The sequence below is a fragment of the Ranitomeya variabilis genome, chromosome 2 (assembly GCF_051348905.1).
Source record: "Ranitomeya variabilis isolate aRanVar5 chromosome 2, aRanVar5.hap1, whole genome shotgun sequence".
NCBI classification, from domain to species: Eukaryota; Metazoa; Chordata; class Amphibia; order Anura; family Dendrobatidae; genus Ranitomeya; species Ranitomeya variabilis.
In genome coordinates, this window is record NC_135233.1 from 805,468,367 (window position 1) to 805,494,413 (window position 26,047).

At 43.3% G+C, this 26,047-nt stretch overlaps 1 protein-coding gene across 3 annotated transcripts in view; it reads right to left on the bottom strand.

Annotated features, from left to right (window-relative positions):
* Positions 1-26,047, bottom strand: part of SMAP1 (small ArfGAP 1) — a 365,489-nt gene that overhangs the window by 203,272 nt on the left and 136,170 nt on the right. For 2 of the 3 annotated variants that reach the window (XM_077289949.1, XM_077289947.1), the window contains exons 4-5: positions 19,406-19,481; positions 2,681-2,758 (exon numbers count right to left, since the gene is read on the bottom strand). In XM_077289949.1, coding sequence (XP_077146064.1) covers positions 2,681-2,758; positions 19,406-19,481 — 154 coding nt within the window. The remainder of the gene's footprint in view (positions 1-2,680; positions 2,759-19,405; positions 19,482-26,047) is intronic. The other variant, XM_077289948.1, reaches the window with a different exon arrangement.

Sequence of the window (26,047 nt, forward strand, 5' to 3'; positions counted from 1 at the left end):
TGCGGGAGGAAACCCGTGCAAACACGGGGACAACATACAAACTCCTTACAGATGTTGTCCTGTAAGGCTGCAGTGCTAAACACTGAGCCACTGTGCTGCACATACTGGCAACATGTCAACAATACCGGCAGCAACCATCAGAGTATCTGTGCTAGATTAGCGAGGGACTGAAGGTTTTTAGGAGTGATTTTACAATAGGTCAGAAAACCTAATTGATGAAAAATATGCAAAAGATTTAGAATTCACTTCTAGTTCACTAAATGCAGCCAGCATTATAAACATTTGATGTTTTTACATGTTTCCAGGTTATGTATAGTGTATATAGTCACTGCTTACAGGATTATATAAATATATACATATGCTATGTTCTAAGTAAGGACCACAGCCCATCGTCTTCACATATAGTCCAATATGAACAGTGCCCAAGAAATTAGTATATATCTGGTGCTTCAGTAAATGAGCTATATTCATAATTTTAGGAAGAAAAAAAATGCACTAAAATATTGCCTCTGTCATGTATACATGTGTATACATCCTCAGCTCACTTCACAGAGGCGTTCTGAGTGCAGAACATGTACGTTTATGTGCTGCATTTAGAAAATGTCGCCACTGATGGCACCTGGGTGGGGTGATCAAGGATATTAAAAAAAAAATAAAAAAAATAATTATTTATTTTCTTTTAAAACCATGACTCGGACCAACCCGATGACTTGTGATAAGTTTTACACTGACGGAGGCAAGTTTTCGCTTTATCACTATGTAAGACCACTACATACAGTATATACAGTAGTTTAGCTACAAACATCACTGTAATAATCACGTAATTGCCTGCAGAAACCTGACCGGGATAAAAGCATTTATTAGGCGCTGGCTGCATGATCTCAGCCAGGAATGTTTAGCTTTGAAATGTTGAGGTGTTTGAGAAAATAAAAAAAAAAACTGCAGACTAGTAGCACAGACTGGTCCCCGGCTGCTTCTCATCACTAGCCTGGAGTGACAGGGTCTTTCCTTTTATAAAGCTCACAGGGAGAGATCCATCAATCCAGGGCAGCGGGTGGGCTTAAACTACGGAGGACCCGCCTGTCCAACAAGCCTTCATGCAGGTCGGTCCCTGGGAGGTTTAAGAAGCCTATTTGCAAATCTATATGTTCAGTTCAGTATTTATATGCTCATAAGCCAGTGGAGAGCTGCTGAGAAAAAGCAGAACGAGCTTACTGACAGAATCTCAGGTAACTCATTCTGCAGCCCACAATGGACAGTGCAGCACACAGGCTATAGAAGGAAAACTGCAAAAATGGAAATGTTGCCAAACTGCAAAAAATATTTTTTACCCAGAAATAAATGTATAATAGGTAAAAAAAAATATATATAATACCCAAAAACATATACCGGTATGTGTATATTTTACACACAGTCAGTAATGGGTGTACTAACCCAAAAATATAACACTTGCTGATCCCGGCCATGGTAGCATGTGAGATTTAGCAGCCCGTCCCCAATCTGCAGACAGCACTTATAAATATTCCAGACGAGGTATTTGATGCTGGAACACAGTACTTGTGTCACATGCTGTCTCCCAACATGGATGACTAGTGACAGAAGCTGCCTTTCAGCACAAACCTACTGAGAATTCGCTCTTGCGGAGCTCAAGAGTAGTAGAGAATTCAGGCACTTCAAGGGAATCAAACAGAACAAGGACGAGAACATTGCAGATCCAGAGCGTCCTAGTGCCAGGAAGGATAATAAACAGTCTGTTTATAAGCCGGCTTCATCTAGGGTTTAACCCTCCGAGAGACAATGTGCTGTGTCCTGTTGTGTTGGGTTACACCTTCATCAGAAGAACTGTTCATTTACTTGCCGTCACTATGATAACCAGAACTTTTTTTCATAGTAATATTAAAATAGCTGTTTATGAACTTTTTTCCCCATTTTCAAATCTCTTTAAAAAGCACCATTTATGGAAACTGATCAGTTTAGATTCATAGCTATAGAAATGTTGCAAAACTAAATTCTAGCAGATTTATGGGTTTACATTTGTTTTTTCAATATTTTTTATTATGGTTTAGAATTTAAATAAATATCTATTACTCTCTATTCTATCCACTTGGAAATTATTATTTCTTTCAGAAGAGTGTCAGAATAAAATGACTGTTCAAACTAAGCACAGCACCCAGACGGGGGGGCATAGCCTTCAGAAATATTGCACCTTTAGTGTTTTAATCTGTTGGCAGAATTTTTTCATTATTCAAATATGCTATTGAGGTGATCGGAGAATCCTTGGAACGGCTGAGCAGATTGGAGCGTTCCAACTACTCACTTTTCATCCATCTTTGACCCCCAGTTCCTTGATTGACAGCTCTGACAATACAGGAGCCAGGGACGGGTAGAGATATTAGGTGGAAGGTGTACTGAACTGTTTGGCCCAAGATGCCGAACACCTGATTGGAATATTTGGAAAAAAAAATTGAATTTGGACACCAAGGTAACATTTTTATTATTAGGGCTATGTCCCCTACTAGGTGCTGTGCTTGGCTTCAACATTCACTTTGTACCATTGGCGTCTATTGAAAACCTATACAAGATGTACACTTAGATAATTACATAAGGACACATTATATAAGCAATAGAGATGTAATAACACAACCAAATTGGCAGTGAACGCGGCTTCAGAAAATGATACCTCCAATTTGCTTTTGTCGGCAGCAGCTTGCAGAGAAGGAGAGGATGCCGAAGGCTGCACAGCATCAGAGGAGGACGTCTGTACAGAGCAGATGAAAGGCAGAAGAAGAGAAGCAAGACAGATGATCAGAATTAGTAAACGGCAAGGCAAGCAAAGCAACATACAATCTCATTTTCTCACTAGGTATGGAGCACCTGGAAGAGAGAGACAAGGAAGCGCCTACAGCTGTGTATATTATTACTCTCACCCATATACCATGACATTGCATTTCCTGGATTGTTCAATATATTATAATCAACAGGGACAAGAATAATGGTAGAAATATGATAGGAAAATGGTGAGAAGCTGAACACAAATGTACTGATGGATGGTACTGGTGACAAAATGCTCTGCATCCAGGAGGCCACGCCATCCGATGGAAAGTACTGGTGACAAAATGCTCTGCATCCAGGAGGCCACGCCATCCGATGGAAAGTACTGGTGACAAAATGCTCTGCATTCAGGAGGCCACGCCATCCGATGGAAAGTACTGGTGACAAAATGCTCTGCATCCAGGAGGCCACGCCGTCCGATGGAAAGTACTGGTGACAAAATGCTCTGCATCCAGGAGGCCACGCCATCTGATGGAAAGTACTGGTGACAAAATGCTCTGCATTCAGGAGGCCACGCCATCCGATGGACAGTACTGGTGACAAAATGCTCTGCATTCAGGAGGCCACGCCATCCGATGGACAGTACTGGTGACAAAATGTTCTGCATCCAGGAGGCCACGCCATCTGATGGAAAGTACTGGTGACAAAATGCTCTGCATTCAGGAGGCCACGCCATCCGATGGACAGTACTGGTGACAAAATGCTCTGCATCCAGGAGGCCACGCCATCTGATGGACAGTACTGGTGACAAAATGCTCTGCATCCAGGAGGCCACGCCATCCGATGGACAGTACTGGTGACAAAATGCTCTGCATTCAGGAGGCCACGCCATCCGATGGACAGTACTGGTGACAAAATGCTCTGCATCCAGGAGGCCACGCCATCTGATGGAAAGTACTGGTGAAAAAAATGCTCTGCATTCAGGAGGCCACGCCATCCGATGGACAGTACTGGTGACAAAATGCTCTGCATCCAATATGCGGGCATGTAAGGAGAGCGGTCCAGTTCACATATCGGTTTCAGTGGAGAATCTCCATCTTAAGCATAAAAGTTATACTTAAAAACCCCTAGAAGACTGGCACATACTGTCCTACCCATTGTAGAACATGGCTTCTCAATCATCATGCTCTAAACAGCCAGGACGCGATACTTGGGCATCACAATCTCTCATAGTCCATTCCAACATCTTTCAAATTAATTTCATTTTCTTGCAATTTCTCTTCCAAATCCAGGAGAGTATTGGATTGGATATTAGGCACAAACAACCAACTATTACTAAAGTGCAAATGCCAACAATTAATGACAGAGAGTGCCCTCATTCGCACATAAGGCAGTAACGAGTTAATCACACATTTTGTATTGCCATACTGCAGTCTTGTCAATTTCCCCCTTACGCAAGCAATGTGTCTGCACAAAACATTAAGACTACTATATCAGTAAGCTTGGTTTGTCGTCATTGCAGGGGTGCCCATTCCTATTATGCCCTAGATGTCGCCCAGACTTTCATGTCAGAGTGATATGACTGGTAGGTCCATACTGAGGATCATCACCAAAATGAAGACCTCAACTACAAACCTCATATCCCTATATAAGAGAGGGAAACGGATAGGAGCTGTTCCCACCAGTAAGAAGCCCTGCTTATGTGCCCCAAAAGGAAAAGTCAGTGTATAATGACCACTGTTGTCAAAAGTCTCACCAGCTGTGTTTTGCCAGTTAGTGGGGGGTACCACCTACCTCACAGTTTGGGAAGCTTTGGTACAGTAAACAGACATGTCTTCCTATACCCTTCCTTTCCAATCCGTGCCTTACAGAGGGAGCCCCTTGTTTATAAGCGCACAATGCCCGTCCTCCAGTAGGACGCCTACACTACATGTATGTGGTAATGTTTGCGGGCGAGCAGTGAAAGAAGCTTTCACTACATTACCATGAATAAACTCCGAACTGTGCGGTTATCAACCACTGTGGCACAGAGCCGGGTGGCCACAAATGATGTATCTATGGGCTAAGTATTTCTTACATTTCTCCGGCAGAGCAGCGAGCAGAGACCTGATCACACACATGAGCTTAACATGAACACGGGCTGTAATGATAAATCAATGTAGAAGCCTATTCCCCTGCAGTAGCAGAGTGCATAACCTCATTGCGAACGTTGTTCTTCCAGAATTACCCAGAGGTATAAGGTGGAATGGTTACGTGGGAAGCAGAACCCATTTACACACAAAAATAGGTTTCATCTAAAAGCATTCATTCTTTGTGATTTCTGCATGTGCTGTTGATCACTTTAATGGAACCATTATCCCCCCCATGCTCCTTTCCTGCTAAAAATGCAACCGAGAAATGTTCTCCCACTGAGCACTAAATCTCCTCGGTAGTAAACCTGACATCTCCGTGCTCCCTACAATGTCAATAAGCCAACTTTGAAAATGGAAAGCCTAAAGCGCACCACTGAGCTCAGGTTAAGACATATTCTGGGAGAAGAAAAAAAAGATTAGCACAGTATGTAACTGGGAATCAACCCTTTACTTAGGTTCTGGAAATTCTATTCTTCACAAGTTAAGAAATGTCACATGGGTCCTAAAATAGGAGAAACTGACCCAGATTTAACAAAAAGTAGCTGAAAAACATTTACCTACTAGACTCTGTCATGCTTGGAACATGGACAGGACTATTCTGGAATATCATTTATTTTCATAATTCACAGACTGCAGGATTTTCTGGCATTTATTATGGAACCAACATTAAATATTTAAAGGGCATCTGTCAGTAGGGTCATGCCTCCCAAGCCGTGTACATGGGCATGTAGGTCATGGAAAGCTGAATAAACTGATACCTTGTGATCTGCGATCTGAGGTCTTATTAAGAATAGCATGGAACATGTAAATGAGCTATTAAGATCTATGGGCCGGACATGGATCTCCCCGAGAATAAGACGATATTTTAAATGAAATTGGACATTACTAGTGTGAGACATGTAATGACTGACATGTACTATTACTACTTACTTATTGCTGGGTATTTGCTCCTTGCTGTTATTCTAGGTTTTGTCCGTCGGTGACCACAGTATGAATGTGCAGCTACACATTGGTCATGGTTTAGTTCCTTGTACTCTGTACACTATAGGTTGCATGGCCTCTCTATTTCTGAGAGGGCATCTTGTCTATGTAGCTTTTGACAGGCAGGTCAGGACAATAATAGTCAGGCCTGTGTGTCATGCTCGGCCCCAGCCTATCGAGGCCTGCTGACACAGAGGCAAAATACTAGAGATAGGACAGCCCCGATTTGGGTACACCTTGTCTCAATGGGGTGGCCATTACTATTTTTTGATCAAAATAGCGACAACCCAGCACTCCATATTATTTACAAGTACTATAGCTATTTAGTTAATTTATTTTTACTTACCGTATTAAGCAGCCTTTGGCTCGAATTGGCGACTTGCTGTATTTCCTTACTGCTGGGTATTTGCTCCATGTTTTTATCATAGGTTATGTAATGACTGACAGCCTACTCTCCTGATCTACACGTCTCACATTGGTAACGTTCCCCTTCATGGTAAATAAGCTGTGGAGGCAGATTCTTACAGAGATCTATGTCCCACCCTTAGATCTTAACAGCTTGTTTACATAATTAGAAAAATATGGATTTCTTTGGAATAAGACATCAGATCACGTGTATCAAGGCGTCATTTTATTCATCTTTCTATGACCTACTTGTCCATATAGTAAAAGTGACAGGAATCCCCCCTTCACCTTGTATGTTAGTATGGAACTTGGTATAGCCCAAATGTACAGTTTTACATAATGCTGTCATTCTCCAGCGTAACAGACTACATTTATGCCCTTTATCTGGCATCTGACAAAGATTGCAGCCCCTACACATAGGTGCAGGCTTCTGTGCACACGGCAAATGTAGATAGGGCCAGGGCTGCACTATAGTCGCGGTCAGATGTGATTGATATTGTCCCACTGTTCACTAAAGGCTGCTGTAGTGTCAGCATTGGCCCAAGAATAGTGTAATGCCAATGTAAGATTATGTGATGCGAGCACCCTGAACCACGATGCTAATAGGGGGATGGGGACTTGTTAAAAGGGAATGGATCGGTGCTTTGGGCGTTATGGTTGGCGTACTTATGGAGATTAGAAGACCAGAAATTAACCTATATGGTCGTTAACCCTGGGCTAGTGTATGAGTGGCATTGGCAACATGGGGAGGCTCTTTTATTGGCAGGTGTTGATGGACTAAAGGCTGGGATAGCTTCTTTAATACAAAAGAAGTGATGGGCTGAAAACCAGAAAGCCTGACCAAGGGACGGTATAAATGATGTACAGTGGGTTACTAGAGCCCTCCTGGAATTCTTTATAGGAGAGCGTTACTATCAAGTCACTGCTGTACACTGCCAGCTGACACAGAATAGGCAACAAATGACAAATGAACAAAAATTGTCATGTCTAACCAAGGGACTTAAATGTGTTGTTCTCCACAACCCACGCCAAATCCCATCAGGAGTCAGGACCCCAATTAAAGTGCAAACAGTTGATAATCCCCTCCTACAGCGGTGGCAGTGCAGCTGTGCCCCCCGGAAAGGGCCAATGAGAGTCTGCTCCATAGCTCCAGCGCTTACCCTTTCATCAAATGGAATATTAATAGCTGCAGCCTGACTCCATAGGTCACATCACTCTCCGGGAACAGAGGTGACATTGCTGGAACCGCACCACTGCAGGAGGGGAGCATACACTGTACTTATTTTAACTGAGGTCTTGAATTGATACGGTTGGGGTTGTGCAGTAGTGGGCACCCCCTTAACAAAAACCTGTCACAAGGTCAAAAGTGGCCATTTTTTGCTGGTATTTCATTCCCGCTGTTTCTTTGAGTAATCGGAGCTTTCTCCAATCCAACATTCTGCAGATATGAGCCTGGAATAAAAGCAAACACTGGCGTCTAAAGCTGGGATGAGATTTACGCATCAGAGTCATGCCCCTGCTGCAATCTAAGAAATACAGTGCACAGCTTTCACCAGACCTAGCCATGGATAAAACATGCAGGGTTATGTAGCCCTCGAACGATTCATCTGCTGCTCTTTGTTAAGGGGTTAAAAAGTAAATGGGCATTTTTAAATTTGGATGACAAAGCTCTGTAAAGTCATGCTTCCAGCCTGTGTGCCATGATGTTCTGGTAACCAAAGGATACAGGAAATTGCTGCTTTGTGCATTATGCTCTCATTTAAAGGAGTATTCCCAAAATAGGAAGTCATCCACCATTCGATAGATGTTAAAGGAGTTGTCCACTACTAGGATAACCCCTCTCTATCTAAATGTTTGGCCCTGATAAAAAAAACAACTTATACTCCCATCGTGTGCCAGCACTGTTCCAGCAGTGTTGGCACTCGCGGTCCTGGTGCCCAATCAGCATTGGCGTCACTGTCCCCGGCTGCAGCCCTGGGGACAGTGACGCCAGCAAGGATTGGGTGCCGAGCACCACATGTCATGCAACCGAACAACAGCCCAGGGACCGCAAGTGCCAACACCGCTGGAACGGAGCCAGGACAGGAGAGGAGTATAAGCCTTTTATTTTACTAGGGCCAAACATTTAGATTGAGAAGTGACTATCCTAGTAGTGGAAAACCCCTATAAACTTGCTGACCATGAAAGGGGGGGTGGAGTGGGAGGAGGGCACTGCTGTGATCCCAAGAGATGCCAAGAACAGGACTCAGGAAACATCAGTACTGAATGAAGCAGATTTGCACATCCTCAACCTCTGCTCCATTCATTCTCTATGGAAGAAAGCAGGGTACAGTGCTATTTCTGGCAGTCCCAAAGGTCGGACCCTGATGATAGGGAATCATTATTTTGGGAATAACCCTTAAAAATGGTCTTTACCTACATGCAATATATCCAGTAGTTTCAGAGGTATGTTGGCGATGTGAGGGAGGTGGGCTCTATGATTCACATTTGGTGGGAGTGCTGTAAGATCAAGCCATTCTGGGAGAAGGTTTTTCACAGTGTAGCAAGGTCCCCTCAAATAGCTTTTCTGTCAATTTCACCTTCATCAATAGGGACTCAGAAAAGAGATATTAATCGGTTTTGTCTAACAGCACGAATGGTAATCCCGCAGTTTTGGAAACTTACAAACCGCCCTGACATATTAGACTGCTATAAGGAAATGGTCAATCTGTGTAGAATTAAGGAGCTGTCTGCAGACTGTAATGGAACAAATACATTTAGAAGGATTTGGAGTGGATGGATTTTATTTCAGGACTCACCTGATTTCCATAATTTGTTCTGCTGACTTTTACAGTTACATAGGAATTTGCACATTAATATATATGATTTTAAGGACCCCTTTATCCATAATGCCTTTTTTTCTTCTTTCTTTCCCTCTAGTGGTATTCTCATTTTGAAAACTAGATATTTTCTATGATTCTGCATACACTGATCAAAAAAAATAAAGTGAACACTTAAACAACAGAATATAACTCCAAGTAAATAAAACTTCTGTGAAATTAAACTGTCCACCTAGGAAGCAACACTGTTTGACAATCAGTTTCACATGCTGTTGTGCAAATGGAATATACAGCAGATGGAAATTATTGGCAATTATCAAGACACACTCAAAGGAGTGGTTCTGCAGGTGGTGACCACAGAGCACATCTCAGTACCAATGCTTTCTGGCTGATGTTTTGGTCACTTTTTTTAATGTTGGTTGTGCTTTCACACTCGTGGTAGCATGAGACGGACTCTACAACCTACACAAGTGGCTCAGGTAGTGCAGCTCATCCAGGATGGCACACCAATGCGAGCTGTGGCAAGAAGGTTTGCTGTGTCTGTCAGCGTAGTGTCCAGAGGCTGGAGACGCTAACAGGAGACAGACCAGTACACCAGGAGATGGAGGGGGGGTTGTAGGAGAGCATCAACCCAGCAGCAGGACCGCTACCTCAGCCCTTGTGCAAGGAGGAACAGGAGGAGCACTGCTAGAGCCCTGTAAAATGACCTCCAGCAGGCGACAAATGTGCATGTGTCTGCACAAACGGTTAGAAACCGACTCCACGAGGATGGTCTGAGTACCCGACGTCCACAGATGGGGTTGTGCTCACAGCCCAACACCATGCAGGACATTGGCATTTGCCACAGAACACCAGGATTGGCAAACTCGCCACTGGCACCCTGTGCTCTTCACAGTTGAAAGCAGGTTCACACTGAGCACATGTGGCAGACGTGACAGAGTCTGGAGACGCCGTGGTGCGGGGTGGCATATCTTTGAAGGGTCGCACAGCCCTCCATGTGCTCGCCAGAGATAGCCTGACTGCCATTAAGTACAGAGATGAGATCCTCAGACCCCTTGTGAGACCATATACCGGAGCGGTTGGCCCTGGGTTCCTCCTAATGCAGGACATTGACAGACCTCATGTGGCTGGAGTGTGTCAGCAGTTCCTGCAAGATAAAGGCATTGAAGCTATGGACTGGCCCGCCTTTTCCCCAGACCTGAATCCGATAGAACACATCTGGGACATCATGTCTAGCACCATCCACCAACGTCACGTTGCACCACAGACTGTCCAGGAGTTGGCGGATGCTTTAGTCCAGGTCTGGGAGGAGATCCCTCAGGAGACCATCCGCCGCCTCATCAGGAGCATGTCCAGGCATTGTAGGGAGGTCATACAGGCACATGGAGACCACACACAATACTGAGCATCATTTCCTTGTCTTGAGGCATTTCCACTGAAGTTGGATCAGCCTGTAACTTCATTTTCCACTTTGATTTTGAGCATCATTCCAACTCCAGACCTCCGTGGGATATTAGTTGTGATTTACGCTGATCATTTTTAGGTTTTACTGTTCTCAATACATTCCACTATGTAATAAATAAAGATTTACAACTGGAATATTTCATTCAGTGATATCTAGGATGTGGGATTTTAGTGTTCCCTTTATTTTTTTGATTATATTATTATTATTCATATAATATATTACTGTTTATAAAATGTTTAATAAAATAGATTGAACATAAAAATGGTCTTTACAGCACATTGTGAAGTGTTTTTCAAATTATAACATTACGACCTCTAAAATCAAACATGAATGGGGCACCCTACCTATCATTTAGAAAGCTTTTGGCTTAAGCCCTCTCCAAGGAGACTTAGAACCCCTGCACCTATATAGCTAGACCCCTGTACAATTTATAAATAAATCTGGTCTGTTCATTCAAAAACAACACGATTTGCTTTATTCTTGGGCAATGCTTTAAACGGTAGAAAAAAAACAAAAAACACCAACATCAATGGAAGCTATCTACTGCTATAATGGCAGGCATGTAGCATGCTGCTGAGCTTTAGTCTGCTGCTTGTGATTTGCAAGTTTCAAACCCAATTAGGTTACTTCTCACAACTGTGAAATGCATTTTCTGCTTAGCAGCAGGTTTATGAAATGATACAAAAGTGCTGTAAGATAGTCTCATTAAAACCACTACATAATTGTACGCCTACTGTTTTAACTGCTGGGTACGTAGGATTGCCAAATCCCCCAAAATACACTAAACAGTCCATCCATCCGAACTAACTGACTATGCGTCCACAAGCCTCCACTTGTTCTGCGCCAATCAACCTCCAGGTATCCTCCGTAAGAGCGGCTCACAGCGGCATAATCATAACTCCATTTGATAATCAGAACAAACACCCAGTCATACGATTATAACACACCTCAGGAGCCTCATTAGAATCATAAGCGTTCAGCGCCGAGCACACAGCATTACAACAGCTCCATGGGACCACCGGACAGCTTACACTACACTCAGCTTAATTAAAAGCTGGATTCTAAATCAGAAGATTTTGTTTTCTCCAGCAATTTTAAATCTATTGGGAAAGTCGGAAGTAAAAAGGGACACACAAATATATTATATATAATTTGTTTATATATAATATATCCTGAAAAGAATTAAGGGTCTCTGTACACAGTCCTGCATCTAGAAGATTCAGTAGATATACTATTAAATGTTCAAGAAAGAAATCATAGAATAGACTCATAGAATGGTAGAGTTGGAAGGGACCTCCTGGGTCATCTGGTCCAACCCCATGCTCAGGATTCACTAAAACATCCCAGACAGATGTCTGTCCAGCCTCTGAAGACTTACAATGGACTAACCCTTTAAAAAAAAGACAAAAAAGCGCAGAGACGCCAATATTACACAGCCTTTTATTTATATAGTACAAGTGCACATCACAGTGCGAAATGTGTGTACGTAGCTGATGGGCGACTATGATGGCACAAGGAAGGCGAGACAACAACACGTTATTTATACTATAAGGTCATATAAATGGGAAATTAAACACAGGGTGTCATTGAATTTTGCACTGTTCTGTAATAATGACTTGTGTGCACTGTAGATGCTTCTGCATTATTATTTGGCTGAAAACGGTTCGTAAAAATTCATTTTGAAAACCTATACACTCTGTAAGGCCTTGGTTGCCATATAAACCACCTTGCTTTTCAAAAGAAGAAAAAAAAAGAAAAAAGGATCTTCTCTTTATATCCCAAAGGAACAACTGTCTCATCTCGTCAACAACGCTGTGTAACTTCAAAGCAGGTCAGGTTTATACATATTAATCAACACCAATCACAAGGCTGGAAGCTGCCGGCTGAATGTGTGCGATAATAAAGGATGTCCGCAGAAATATGCTACATATGAACGCAACCTTGGCTGCCAAGCATACAGCATTACAAAAGGACCTGTAGAAAATATTTCCAACCAAATGATAGTGGTTAGAAGCAGTATGGAAAAAAACAGCAGTGACAATTAGCACAAGGTTTGGGTTTTTCCACTCCTAGACTTGCCATTTAGGTGTGGACTATTAAACATTGGTCTTAGGCTACTTTCACACTTGCGTCGTTTGGCCTCCGTTGCAATGCGTCGTTTTGGGAAAAAAACGCATCCTGCAAATGTGCCCGCAGGATGCGTTTTTTCCCATAGACTTATATTGCCGACGGATCGCAACGTATGGCCATACGTCGCGTTCGTCGTGCACTGGATGCGTCGTGTTTTGGCGGACCGTCGTCAGGAAAAAACGTTCAAGGGATGCGGCCGGAACTTCGCCCTCTCCTCCCCGGAACTTTAGAATGGGTAGCGTTGAAAAACTGCATCCGCTGCCCACGTTGTGCCGAATTTTCAAAACGTCCGTCGGAACGTCGCGCCAACGCTTAGCGATGGCCGCGTACCGACGCAAGTGTGAAAGAAGCCTTACAAGTAAGTTAGCGGATGTTATGCATGTCCCAGCACTAAATATAGCTTCTATTCTATGATACATGATTAAAAGGATCACAGTTTCCTCAGGCCGACCAAACTGCCATGTATTTATTGCCAACATTACACTTTCCTTAATAAGACAATTTTATTATCTTATTGATTTCTTCAGATGCTAAAAATCAATGTTATATACTATATACTAATTAGTGGGCGACTAGTTGTGGGGGCCAATTTCCCAAGACGAGTCGTCCCACTAATTATGTTATCATTCCCCAGTGGGGATAAGTAACATGATTCACAAGATCAGTGTCACCGGTGGCTCCTTGCAAATCTCTTCTGCCCCCAGACAATGAGCAGTAACCTGGATGTATGCTACCAATCTTCACCGGTGCACTGTGCTTGCCCAGGGGCAAGCGGACACATCCAGCCACAAGATTTGCTCATCCGGTGGTCATGCCTGGCTGAGCACACCGTCACCACAGCCTCCACGGGCATGCACACTGTACCGATGGCGTCAGGCAGAGATCCGGCAGTGATGCTGCACTTGTAAATCATGGTCCTGACGCCCACTGTGGGTGTGATTACATGATTAGTGGGATGACTACTCTGGGGAAATCAATGCCACCATAACAGGTCACCCACTAATTAGAAGTCTGGCAAGCTACATTATAAAAAGGATGGCTGACATATGAAAAAAATCAACATGACTATACAAAGTTCTGTATAGACAGCAATAAATACATGATGGAGGTTTGGGGGGCTGGAGAAGTTGGCAGGTTCCCTGTAATATAATACACTCATGCATTTGTGTGGCACATGTGTGATAGAACTTCTAAAATTAACATAGAAGGGGATCAGTAGGTACTGTACGCTATAGATGTCATTTAGCCCCAAAGTTTATTTTTCATTTCTTTCTACAGCTACATGCTACTCACAATAGTAATAAAACCACATCTAGTAAGTGAGATGCAGAGGATTGATGGGGCCAAGAAAGTGTAGATGATAGGTTTTCTAAAATACTGGAGAAGAGATTGCTGAATGGAGATCAAGGCCCTTAATATAGTATAATTCCTTCACATGTTTTATTTATGGTCCTATATCGTATCGAAGACAGGAGGCATCCGAGAAAGCCGAAATAATTCTGCTGCGTTAGTGTGTCAAGGACTGGCCTAGAAGAGGATTATTCCTACTAATGAAGGGGTATTCAATCTTCGGTTCTGGGCCCTTTCCAATACTGTACAGTAAAACTCTAAGGAATATAAGAGGACCTCCAGAGAATAGTCGCTGCCTGCTCCATTGGGATAATATACTACTGCTTCAGTGTTAATGACAAGAGCAACCTGTCTAACTGCCTAATACTACAGAACACGGAACTAAAAATAGGCAAAAAGCAAGCAAGTCCGCAGAGAGCACTAGTGCACAAAGCGGATACAAATGTTCACCTTCCAGACTTCAAGCATAAGAAATGGGTTAGAGAAACAGCAAGATGTCCACATTTATAAAACTTGGGGTCCTCTAGTGAAACACTGGCGAAACAAGCCAATAGTTTTTTAGTTTTTTTTTTTCATTGTATTTGCTTATATAGCGCCATTAATTTCACAGCCCTTTACAGACATCACTGTCCCCATTGCGGCTCACAATCTAGATTCCCTATCAGTATGTCTTTGAAGTGTGGGAGGAAACTCACAAGAACACGTGGAGAATATACAAACTCTTTACAGATGTTGTCCTTGGTGGGATGTGAACCCAGGACCCCAGCGCTGCAAGGCTGCAGCACTAACCACTGAGCCAGTTCCAAATAGATAAACCTACTGTAAAAGCCAAGTGTCAAAGCCTACCTTAAGGACTCCATGTGTCTAGGGTGACCTCAAAAAGGGTTACAAGCAGTCATGTCCAGTCACATGCACCGTATAGCAACCTTTTTAAAAAAGATCTAGTATTCTAAAATGTCCTCCAGCTAGGTCAGCTAATCAACTGTTCCCATTAAGATGCTGGCTGTGGGCAGCATTCTTCAGAGCAATTAGAACAGAGCAGAATGACATACACTACCGTTCCACAGTTTAGGGTCAGTTAGAAATTTCCTTATTTTTGAAAGAAAAGCAGTTTTTTCCAATGAAGCCAACATTAAATGATTAAGAAATACACTCTATACATTGTTAATGTGGTAAATGACTATTTTAGCTGCAAACGTCTGGTTTGTAATGAAATATCTTCATAGGTGTATAGAGACCCATTTCCAACAATCATCACTCCAGTGTTCTTATGGTACTTTGTGTTTGCCAACTGTGTAAGAAGGCTAATGGATGGTTAGAATACCCATGAAAACCCTCCTGCAAGTATGTTAGCACAGCTGAAAACTGTTTGGCTGATTAGAGAACCTTTAAACCTGACCTTCCTTTGAGCTAGTTGAGAATATGGGGCATTACATTTGTTTGTTCCATTAAACTGTCAAAATGGCCAGAAAAAAAGAACTTTCATGTAAAACTCGACAGTCTATTCTTGTTCTTAGAAATGAAGGCTATTCCAAGGAAGAAATTGCCAAGAAACTGAAGATTTCCTACAATGGTGTGTACTACTCCCTTCAGAGGAGAGCACAAACAGGCTCTAACCAGAGTAGAAAGGGAAGTAGGAGGCCCCACTGCACAATTGAGCAACAAGACAAGTACATTAGAGTCTGTAGTTTGAAAAAATCAACGCCTCACAGGTCCTCAACTGGCAGCTTCATTAAATAGTACATGCAAAACGCCAATGTCAATGTCTACAGTGAAGAGGCAACTCCGGCATGCTGGCCTTCAGGACAGAGTGGCAAAGAAAAAGCCATATCTGAGACTGGCTAATAAAAGGAAAAGATTAATATGGGCAAAAGAACACAGACATTTGACAGAGGAAGATTGGAAAAAAGTGTTATGGACAGACAAATCCAAGTTTGAGGTGTTTGGATCACACAGAAGAACATTTGTGAGATGCAGAACAACTGAAAAGATGCTGGAAGAGTGCCTGACGCCATCTGTCAAGAATGGTGGAGGAAATGTGATGGTCTGGGGTTGCTTTGGTGCTGGTAAAATGGGAGATTTGTACAAGGTAAAAGGGATTTTGAATAAGGAAGGCTATCATTCCATTTTGCAATGCCATGCCATACCCTGTGGATAGCTCTTGATTGGAGCCAATTTCATCTTACAACAGGACAATGACCCAAAGCACACCTCAAAATTATGCAAGCACTATTTAGGGAAGAAGCAGGCAGCTGGTATTCTATCTGTAATGGAGTGGCCAGCGCAGTCACCAGATCTCAACCCCATTGAGCTGTGTGAGCAGCTTGACCGTATGGTACGCAAAAAGTGCCCATCAAGCCAAACCAACTTGTGAGAGAGACTTCTGGAAGCATGAGGTAAAATTTCTCCAGATTACCTCAGCAAATTAACTGCTAGAATGCCAAAGGTCTGCAATGCTGTAATTGCTGCAAAGGGAGCATTCTTTGACAAAAGCAAAGTTTGAAGGAGAAAATTATTTCAAATAAAAATCTTTTTTTTGAACCTTGTCAATGTCTGGATTAGATTTTCAATTCATTTGGCAACTCATTTGATTAATAAAAGTATGAGTTTTCATGGAAAACACAAAATTGTCTGGGTGACCCTAAACTTTGGAACTGTAGTGTACATTTATGAAAAAAAATACATTAACTTGTATTCTGCTCATTAACAAATACAAATGTGCCAATTGTTAAACTCACGCTTAAAAGGGAGCCGGTCAGCCGATTCATGCTGCCAAAAGCCCCGTCCAGCAGAATCAGAGCCTGGCCTGCTCAATTGCAGATAGATATAAATTTTCTCTGAAAAGGTCCAGCGTTTCAGAGGACATATAGTATGAAGATCCCACCAGGGACTGGTCCATAGAAGACTACTTGGGCGTCAACCCCGGTTGACTCCTCCCAGCTCCAGTGTAGTTGATTAACAGGTCTCTCACTAACTACATATATGGAGAACTGTCAATCATCTGGAGTGACAATGGGGGGGCGGCGCTGAACTAGTCTCTTTGCCTATGATACCCAGCTGGATCTGCAAACTAACCTCTCTCTGAAATGATTGAGCATTTAATAGAAAAATATTGCTGGCTGCAATTGTGCAGTCAGGCTGCCTTCTTCATCTAAATGTTTGTCCCTGATAAAATAAAAAACCTATACTCCTCCTCCCATGCTAGCGTCGCCCCTACGGTTTCAGCACTCACGTTCCCGTGGTACTCTTGCGGTTGTTGCGACACGTGACCCCGATGCCAAATCGGCGCCAGCATCCCCTCCATCAGACAAATCAAACATTAGAAGGAAGTCCGGGCTGCAGCTACGCTCTCACTTACTCCTCATGTTCAATTTGACAGGAGGCGAGGACAGTGACGATAGCGCTGAGTGAACGTTGGGGGTCACGTGTCACAACAGCAGAACGGGAACCCCAGAACGGAAAGTGCAGACACTGCGGGAACGGCGCCAATACACGAGAAGAGTATAGGCTTTTTTATTTTAAATCGGAGCCAAGTGTGGGGTATGAGAAGAAGTTGCCCAAGTAGTGAATTTCTTTAAAGGTTTGGGCATCATGAATCGGCTGACAGGTTCCCTATAATATGTATCCTACCACGATGAAGCATACCTTAAACAAATTGGCCACTACATTTTTTGATGGTTTATCTTTACAATAGGCCATGAATATTTAAATCAATGGGGGTGCGACAGTTAGCCACACAGCTGTTGCCGGTGGCACTCGGAAGCTCTTGGATGCTGCCGGAACACAGCACAAGTCTATAGTGGTCCTGACCATGTACTTCAGATCCACCCCCTATTCTTTTGAATAGGGGGTGGATCTACAGTACCCGGCTTTGGTAATTATAAAAATGCCGCAGCTGCTGTGATCCAGTGGATTCTGAACTTCGGGCCGACACCGGCAACAGCTGTCACACCGCCCACCAAATATAGATGGTCCATCCCAAGAATAAGCAAAAGCTATTAAAAAGGTCAAGCACAATTGCTGTATTGTTATGCTCATTTTGTATGCTTTTTGTGGAATCCAATGAGTGGTCTCACAACAATTAATATATTTTTTGAAGAAGTGTGCAAGCAGTGACAGCTGTCAGTCACGGTTTAGGATCATGCACTCATCTCCTAAACTCAGAATGAACATCGGTCAAATAAATGATGTGCAAGTTATTCTTAATCTTCCCTGAAAACTATGTTTATAAGCCTGTTCAACTTCTCGTGCCTTAGAACATGCAAGCCGCACCATTGGCGTTACAAGATCACTTTTGGGCCGCGTGAGTTTCTCGCATCAATATCCCGGCACTCGGGACCGGAGCGTTCAGCTGCATAGAAATACATGCAGCCGCACACTCCGGTGCTGAGTGCCAGCGGCAGTGCCGGGTATTGAGGCGAGAGACTTGCGCGAGTGTCTCGCATTGCAGTTGCAAGTGTGACCCCAATCTTAAGATCAAGCTCACCCACCCCTTTAAAATTGTTTTCAGAAGCAAGTTCAAGCATCAGAATATTATATATATTAGTGTTCAATGCAAAAAAGTGTTAATAATGCACACAAAATAGTGGCCCGCTAAGAAGAGGATCGTTCACACTATAATGCCCTTTACGAGTAACTTTACATGAAGTAAATCCAAGATGAATGTCACTCTGTTTATAAGTATGAAAACCTTTGAAAAGATTTCCAGTCTCAGCTTCAATTAACGATCTATAAAACTTATGAGAACAACAAAGACAAGGTTATGTGAATTATGTCTATGTTTTCGATTTTTTGGTAGCAGAATTATTCTCAAGTCAAAAACACAAAATCACTGCTGATCCGTCAAATAAACAGTCTTAAGAGGCTATAAAACCTTCTAAAAACATGTCCTGCATTTAGAATTGTGGCGGTTGATGAAAAATGCTTGTATATTCACAGCTCGCGCTCTTCTGCGTGTCTACTGCAAATGAAGCTCGACTGGGACCCACTTAACACAAGCAAGCAGTCAGGTATCCAAAAACTACATTAAAAGTGTGAACACAGACATATTAAAACATTTACACTTTTTACCAGTTTCTGGCACTACGGCAAGAAGAGTACAGAAATATATACAGTAATAATGGATGACGTAATAAAGTCTTAAAGGCTTACCGTGATTTATGGGACACATACTGGACAGCACATATCTAAAGCAGAGGTGTCTTAGCATCTGAGACAAACAAATATGGAATACACGTATGCCCACTTACGTGTCACTATTGTCTGGGCACATAGCGGGAAAGTAGATCTACTCATACTGGATACTAGCTTCAGAATCTGAGAAATGAAGAATCTGTTTTCAGCATACTTACATTTATAGTGGTTGCCACATTCTTGTCATAGTATTTCTTTCTTTCATATTTATCCCTGATAAAGAACTCCACTGATCTGGTGAATTCATTAAGGAAAACCAACGACTAGTTGTAAAGTGAGAGTAAAAGAAGCCCATACACATTAGATGAGCGTCAGCAGAACCTGCAGATTGCCGGCAGCACAGGCCGACCATGTAATGTCCATCGAGGTGTCCTAGACTTTTCCCAAGGGCAGATTTCTGGAGACACATGGCTCAGGCATATGGAGTTCAATATGTCCAACCTTTTTTAAAAAAAAAAAAAAAAAAAAAGAGAAGAGACGCTCACTCTATAGGTATCTAAGGTATATGGTAATCTTGTACATAAAAAGCGGGGGGGGGGGGGGGGGGAAATAAAACCTCTGCCAATCCCTTTACATTGTACTTCTTTACATAAACATCTATAGAGATATGATAAAAATATTTCCAATACATACAAGGGATTTAATGAAGTAGAGAAAGCATAACAAGGCAGCACGATAGAGGCTGTTTGGGCACCAAGATGTACGGTAAGAATGGATAGATAATGCACTATTTGTAGTAATTTAGTCACATTTCATTATGTAGGTGATGTAGTGTTACTAACTATGGTGATATACGGCATGTAACTATACTATTATAGAACAGCAATCATACACTTTATATGGAGGTAGGCGGCTCATTCTCCCATCTCCCCATAATCCAGCACATTCATCGGCTGAGCGTGCATGTCCACCTCAAAGGAGAGAGGGGCCCAAGCTGCTCACAGGCAACTTCTAAGGCCACATGCACGCGTTGCGTATTTGGTCAGTATTTTACCTTAGTATTTGTAAGCCAAAACCAGGAGAGGGTGATAAATGCACAAGTGGTGACATGTTTCTATTATACTTTTCCTCTGATTGTTCCACTCCTGGTTTTGGCTTACAAATACTGATGTAAAATACTGACCAAATACTGAACGTGTGCACGTGGCCTTACAGATTTTCTTCCCAGCATATTACTAGCTGCAGCCAGTGTTACTGGTAGTCGTAGATGGGTTTTCCCCATCTTCATTCTCCTGAAGCAACCCCACTCCTCTGCCTTCCGGACCCCGGGTTGCTGGTGTTTGGAGCGCTCCTGATGACTGACACGGTTAGGTCCAGCAGCATAGTTGAGCCAATGGCCAGGACTCTCTGCTCTGAGATGGTAGAAACAGACACAGGTTTGTTTCCACAGCATCGGAGGAGCACTGGGATACGGAAGGCAGCTGTATCCTGCGATACGTGCAGAGCAGAGCTACCAAGTTCTATAGACTAGGAAACCAGCCACCGCTTATACTCAGCAGAGGTGGACAGTAACCAAAGAAACAAGCAGTATACAATAGAATTAAAAACCTCTTGGTTCTTCAAAACTGAGGATTTTTAATAAGTAAACTGAATAGTTAAAGGGAATCTGTCACCATGAAAATTCAGTCCATTTTGCAGCAGCATGTTATAGAGAGGGGGAAGGGCTACAGCTTTGTGAGAAAGGATTCCGTATAACCTGTATTTTCAGTATCTAACCCTCTGGCATTTCAGTCCAGCGGGCATGCCCATCAGTGACTGACAGCTATCTATATGCACACTTATACATGGAAAGCTGTCAGTCACGGAGACGACCGCCTACGGGACCAAAATCCCAGAAAAAGAATTGGGTTAAATGATGAAAACTCAAGTTACACTAAATCCTCTCACAAAACTTCCATATTTTTCACACTGTAAGACGCATTTTTATAACAAGGAAAGTTCTTGTTTAAAAGTGTGTGCATCTTATAGTCTGGAGGAATCTTCCTGTGATGGGAGAGAAGTACACCGCATCTTCCCCGATCACAGAGAGCTGCTCTCCCTCCTCCTGTCTGACACTCATCTGTGTGATCAGTGCCGAGCAGGAGAGGAAGCTACCAGGACCTGAACAGGGGATGCAGGCACTCAGCAGCTGAAGGACCTTCTGCACCAGTCACTCCAGGACCTTTCAGGTCAAGTGACTGATCACATGACTTAAAAGGTGCTTGAGTTAATCAAGTGGAAGGTCCTGTAGATATTCTGCTGCTGCAGCCTCCGTCCAGGTCCCAATCAGGAACTGCATGATGTGTTAATGTATAGTGTGTATCTATATGTGCATGTAGCAGAACTGTGTATGTCTATACGTGTATATAGCAGAGCTGTGTATGTCTATACGTGTATATAGCAGAGCTGTGTGCAGTACAGACCAAAAGTTTGGACACACCTCATTTAAAGATTTTTCTGTATTTTCATGACTATGAAAATTGTACATTCACACTGAAGGCATCAAAACTATGAATTAACACATGTGGAATTATATACTTAACAAAAAAGTGTGAAACAACTGAAATTATGTCTTCTATTCTAGGTTCTTCAAAGTAGCCACCTTTTGCTTTGATGACTGATTTGCACACTCTTGGCATTCTCTTGAGGAGCTTCAAGAGGTAGTCACCGGGAATGGTTTTCACTTCACAGGTGTGCCCTGTCAGGTTTAGTAAGTGGGATTTTTTTGCCTCATAAATGGGGTTGGGAGCATCAGTTGTGTTGTGCAGAAGTCTGGTGGATACACAGCTGATAATCCTCCTGAATAGACTGTTAGAATTTGTATTATGGCAAGAAAAAAGCAGCTAAGTAAAGAAAACGAGTGGACATCATTACTTTAAGAAATTAAGGTCAGTCAGTCCGAAAAATTGAGAAAACTTTGAAAGTGTCCCCAAGTGCAGTTGCAAAAACCATCAAGCGCTACAAAGAATCTGGCTCACGTAACTCTATCCCTTATCCTGCTGTGTGTGTATATATACTTAAATGTCAAACACATGTAAATAAATACACCATTTTTGCAAGTTATAACCTGAAAGAGTGCGGCTGTTTTCTCGCTTAAAGGACAGGCAACAAGCAGAAGAGACTTGTTTGGGCTAAAGAACACAAGGAATGGACATTAGACCAGTGGAAATCTGTGCTTTGGTCTGAGGAGTCCAAATTTGAAATTTTTGGTTCCAACCACCGTGTCTTTGTGCGATGCAGAAAAGGTGAACAGATGGACTCTACATGCCTGGTTCTCACCGTGAAGCATGGAGGAGGAGGTGTGATGGTGTAGGGGATTTGCTGGTGACACTGTTGGGGATTTATTCAAAATTGAAGGCATACTGAACCAGCATGGCTACCACAGCATCTTGCAGCGGGATGCTATTCCATCCGGTTTGCGTTTAGTTGGACCAGCATTTATTTTTCAACAGGACAATGACCCCAAACACACCTCCAGGCTGTGTAAGGGCTATTTGACCAAAAAGGAGAGTGATGGGGTGCTACGCCAGATGACCTAGCCTACACAGTCACCAGACCTGAACCCAATCGAGATGGTTTTGGGTGAACTGGACCGCAGAGTGAAGGCAAAAGGGCCAACAAGTGCTAAGCATCTCTGGGAACTCCTTCAAGATTGTTGGAAGACCATTCCCGGTGACTACCTCTTGAAGCTCATCAAGAGAATGCCAAGAGTGTGCAAAGCAGTCATCAAAGCAAAAGGTGGCTACTTTGAAGAACCTAGATTATAAGGCATTTTCAGTTGTTTCACACTTTTTTGTTAAGTATATAATTCCACATGTGTTAATTCATAGTTTTCATGCATTCAGTGTGAATGCACAATTTTCATAGTCATGAAAATACAGAAAAATCTTTACATGAGAAGGCGTGTCCAAACTTTTGGTCAGCACTGTATGTCCACGTGTATATAGCAGAGCTGTGTATGTCTATGTAGCAGAGCTGTCTATGTCTGTGTATATAGCAGAGCTCTGTATACCCCTCCACTTTACAATGCCAGGGAAGTCTTAATATGAAAAAAAATGGTTTTCCAATTTTCCGCTGTCTAAACCTGGGGTGTGTCTTATAGTCCAAAAAATAGGTATTAGTCCTACCGGTAATTATGTTTCCAGGAGTCCATACTGACAGCACCCTGGAGGACATCCTTCTCCTCCTTGCCGGGACAGGAAACACACGAGAGTTCAAATATCCGGTTCCACCCACCAATCCTCAGTGTTGTAACAAGAACCAATCATGGAATAATGCAAATAAAACATTTTAATGACAGAATCATAATACAAAATAGTATATAGGCACAAAGCTGAATATACCTGAGAATATTATGTACATGGGGGGGAACTACCGGTGCTGTCAGTATGGACTCCTGGAAACATAATTACCGGTAGGACCAATGCCTATTTTCCAGGACGTCCCTCCTGACAGCACCCTGGAGAGTACCAAAGCACCTCCTCAGGGTGGGATTACCGCTTGGAGGACCTTCCTCCCAAAAGCTGTGTGCTGACCGGATGTAACGTCAAGTTTATAATGTTTACAAAAAGTGTCGGCCCTGGCCCATGTTGCGGCCTTACAGATCTGTTCTACAGAAGCTCCTGCACGCTCCGCCCAGGAGGCGGACACCCCACGGGTAGAGTGGGATTTTAAGCCTAAAGGAGGGGACATACCTTCTGACTGATAGGCGTCTGTGATCACCTCTGTGATCCAACGTGAAATTGAGGCCTTAGAGGCCTTCTTCCCCTTATTCTTTCCCCCCGAACAGAATAAAAAGGTTTGGATCTGTACGCCAAGAGTCTGTGGCCTTTAGGTAGTCCAAAACCCCCTGTCTAACGTCTAGTGAGTGGAGGACCCTCTCTTTCTCGTTAGCAGGGTTATTACAAAATGAAGGGAGAATTACTTCCCGATTCCTGTTTTTACTAGAGGCTGCTTTCGGGATAAAGGCTGGACCTAATCTCAGAATTAGACTGTCTTCCCTGATCTGCAGATAAGGATCTCTGATACACAGAGCTTGAATTTCTCCAACCCTCTTGGCCGTAGTTATCGCCACTAAGAAAGCCGTTTTACGAGTGAGAATAGAAATAGGCATATCATCCCCCGAAGAATAAACTCCCTTACATAGTGCCCTAAGAACCAAGTTAAGGTCCCAGGATGGTGACAGCTGCTGAATAGTGGGACGCATTCTCTGAGTGGCCCGAATAAACCTTATTATCCATGAGTGAGATGCCAAAGGATAGTCCAGGAATGAGCTTAGCGCAGACACCTGGACCTTTAATGTGCTGGGTCGAAGACCCAAGTTAAACCCTTTCTGTAAAAAGTCTAAGATACCAGGGATGTCTGGAGAACCTGAAACAATATTGGACCTGCCACCTTCTAGACAAAAGCGTTTCCATATTTTTTGGTAAATGGCTGAGGTAACGGGTTTTCTACTACCCTGGATAGTAGATATGACTTGGTCTGACAAGCCTGTTGACTTCAGGATGTCTCTTTCAGGATCCAGGCTGAAAGACGGAGTTTGCTTGGGTCTGGGTGATACACTGGACCTTGGTGGATGATTCTCCCCCTGATGGGCAATTCGACTGGATGGTCGACTGCTAACGTCCCCAACACCGGGAACCAGCTTCGACTTGGCCAATACGGGACGATCAGGATGACCGTTGCCTGATCTTCCCTGATCTTTCGAAGTACAGCTGGAATTAATGCCAGGGGTGGAAATGCGTATGACAGCGGTTGATCCCATTGCTGACTCAGGGCATCTACCCCTTCCGGCAGATCCGAGGGGTTCAGGGAGAAGAATCTTGGGGTCTTCGCGTTCCTCCTGCTCGCGAATAGATCTATGTTGGGGGTTCCCCATTTGTGACATAATTTTCGGAAGATGCTCTGCTCCAATTCCCACTCTGTTGGACACAGACTCCGTCTGCTTAAGTAATCCGCTATCACATTCTGGGATCCTTCTAGATGTATAGCTGTAATGGATAGCACAGTGTCCTCTGACCACTTGAAGATCATCTCTGCTAGATCCTGCAGTGGTTGATATCTTGGTCCTCCCTGATGGTTCAGGAATTAGACTGTTACATTGTCGGAGAAGATTCTTACGTGGCGATCTGAGTGTATGAGCTGATTGTGCCTCAGTGCCTGCCATACGGCGTAGAGCTCTCTGAAGTTGGACGATCTGCTTCTTATGGTTTTTGGCCACTTGCCTTTCAAGATTCTGCCTTGCAGATGAGCTCCCCAGCCCCATGCGCTGGCGTCTGTAGTGATAACTACGTAAGGGGAGGTGACCCACAGAACTCCCACCTTTAAGTTCTCCGATCGTGTCCACCAGAGGAGAGATCTTCTTGTTAGACTAGTCAACCTCAATGGAGCCTCTAGGGAAGACTGACGGCGATCCCAAACTGACAAGATCTGCTTCTGTAGATGTCTTGAGTGAGACTGCGCCCACCTGACGGATGGTATGCAGGCTGTCATTAGGCCTAGAACCTTCATAGACATCCTTATGGTAACTCGATGTTCCAATAGATACCAGACCTGAGTCTGGATTATCCTTCTCTTGACTTCGGGTAGTAAAGATATTCTGCGTCTGGAATCCAGGTGCACCCCCAGGAAGGTTTTCCTTTGTTCTGGTTGAAGATCGGATTTCTGCCAATTTAGTACCCAACCGAGATGCTCCATCAGTGAGATAGTCCGCTCTCTGTGATCTTCCAGGAGCCTTACGGAATCTGCCACGAGAAGGAAATCGTCCAGGTACGGAATTATTATGATGCCGTTTCCTCAGGAAGGCCACCATCTCTGATACA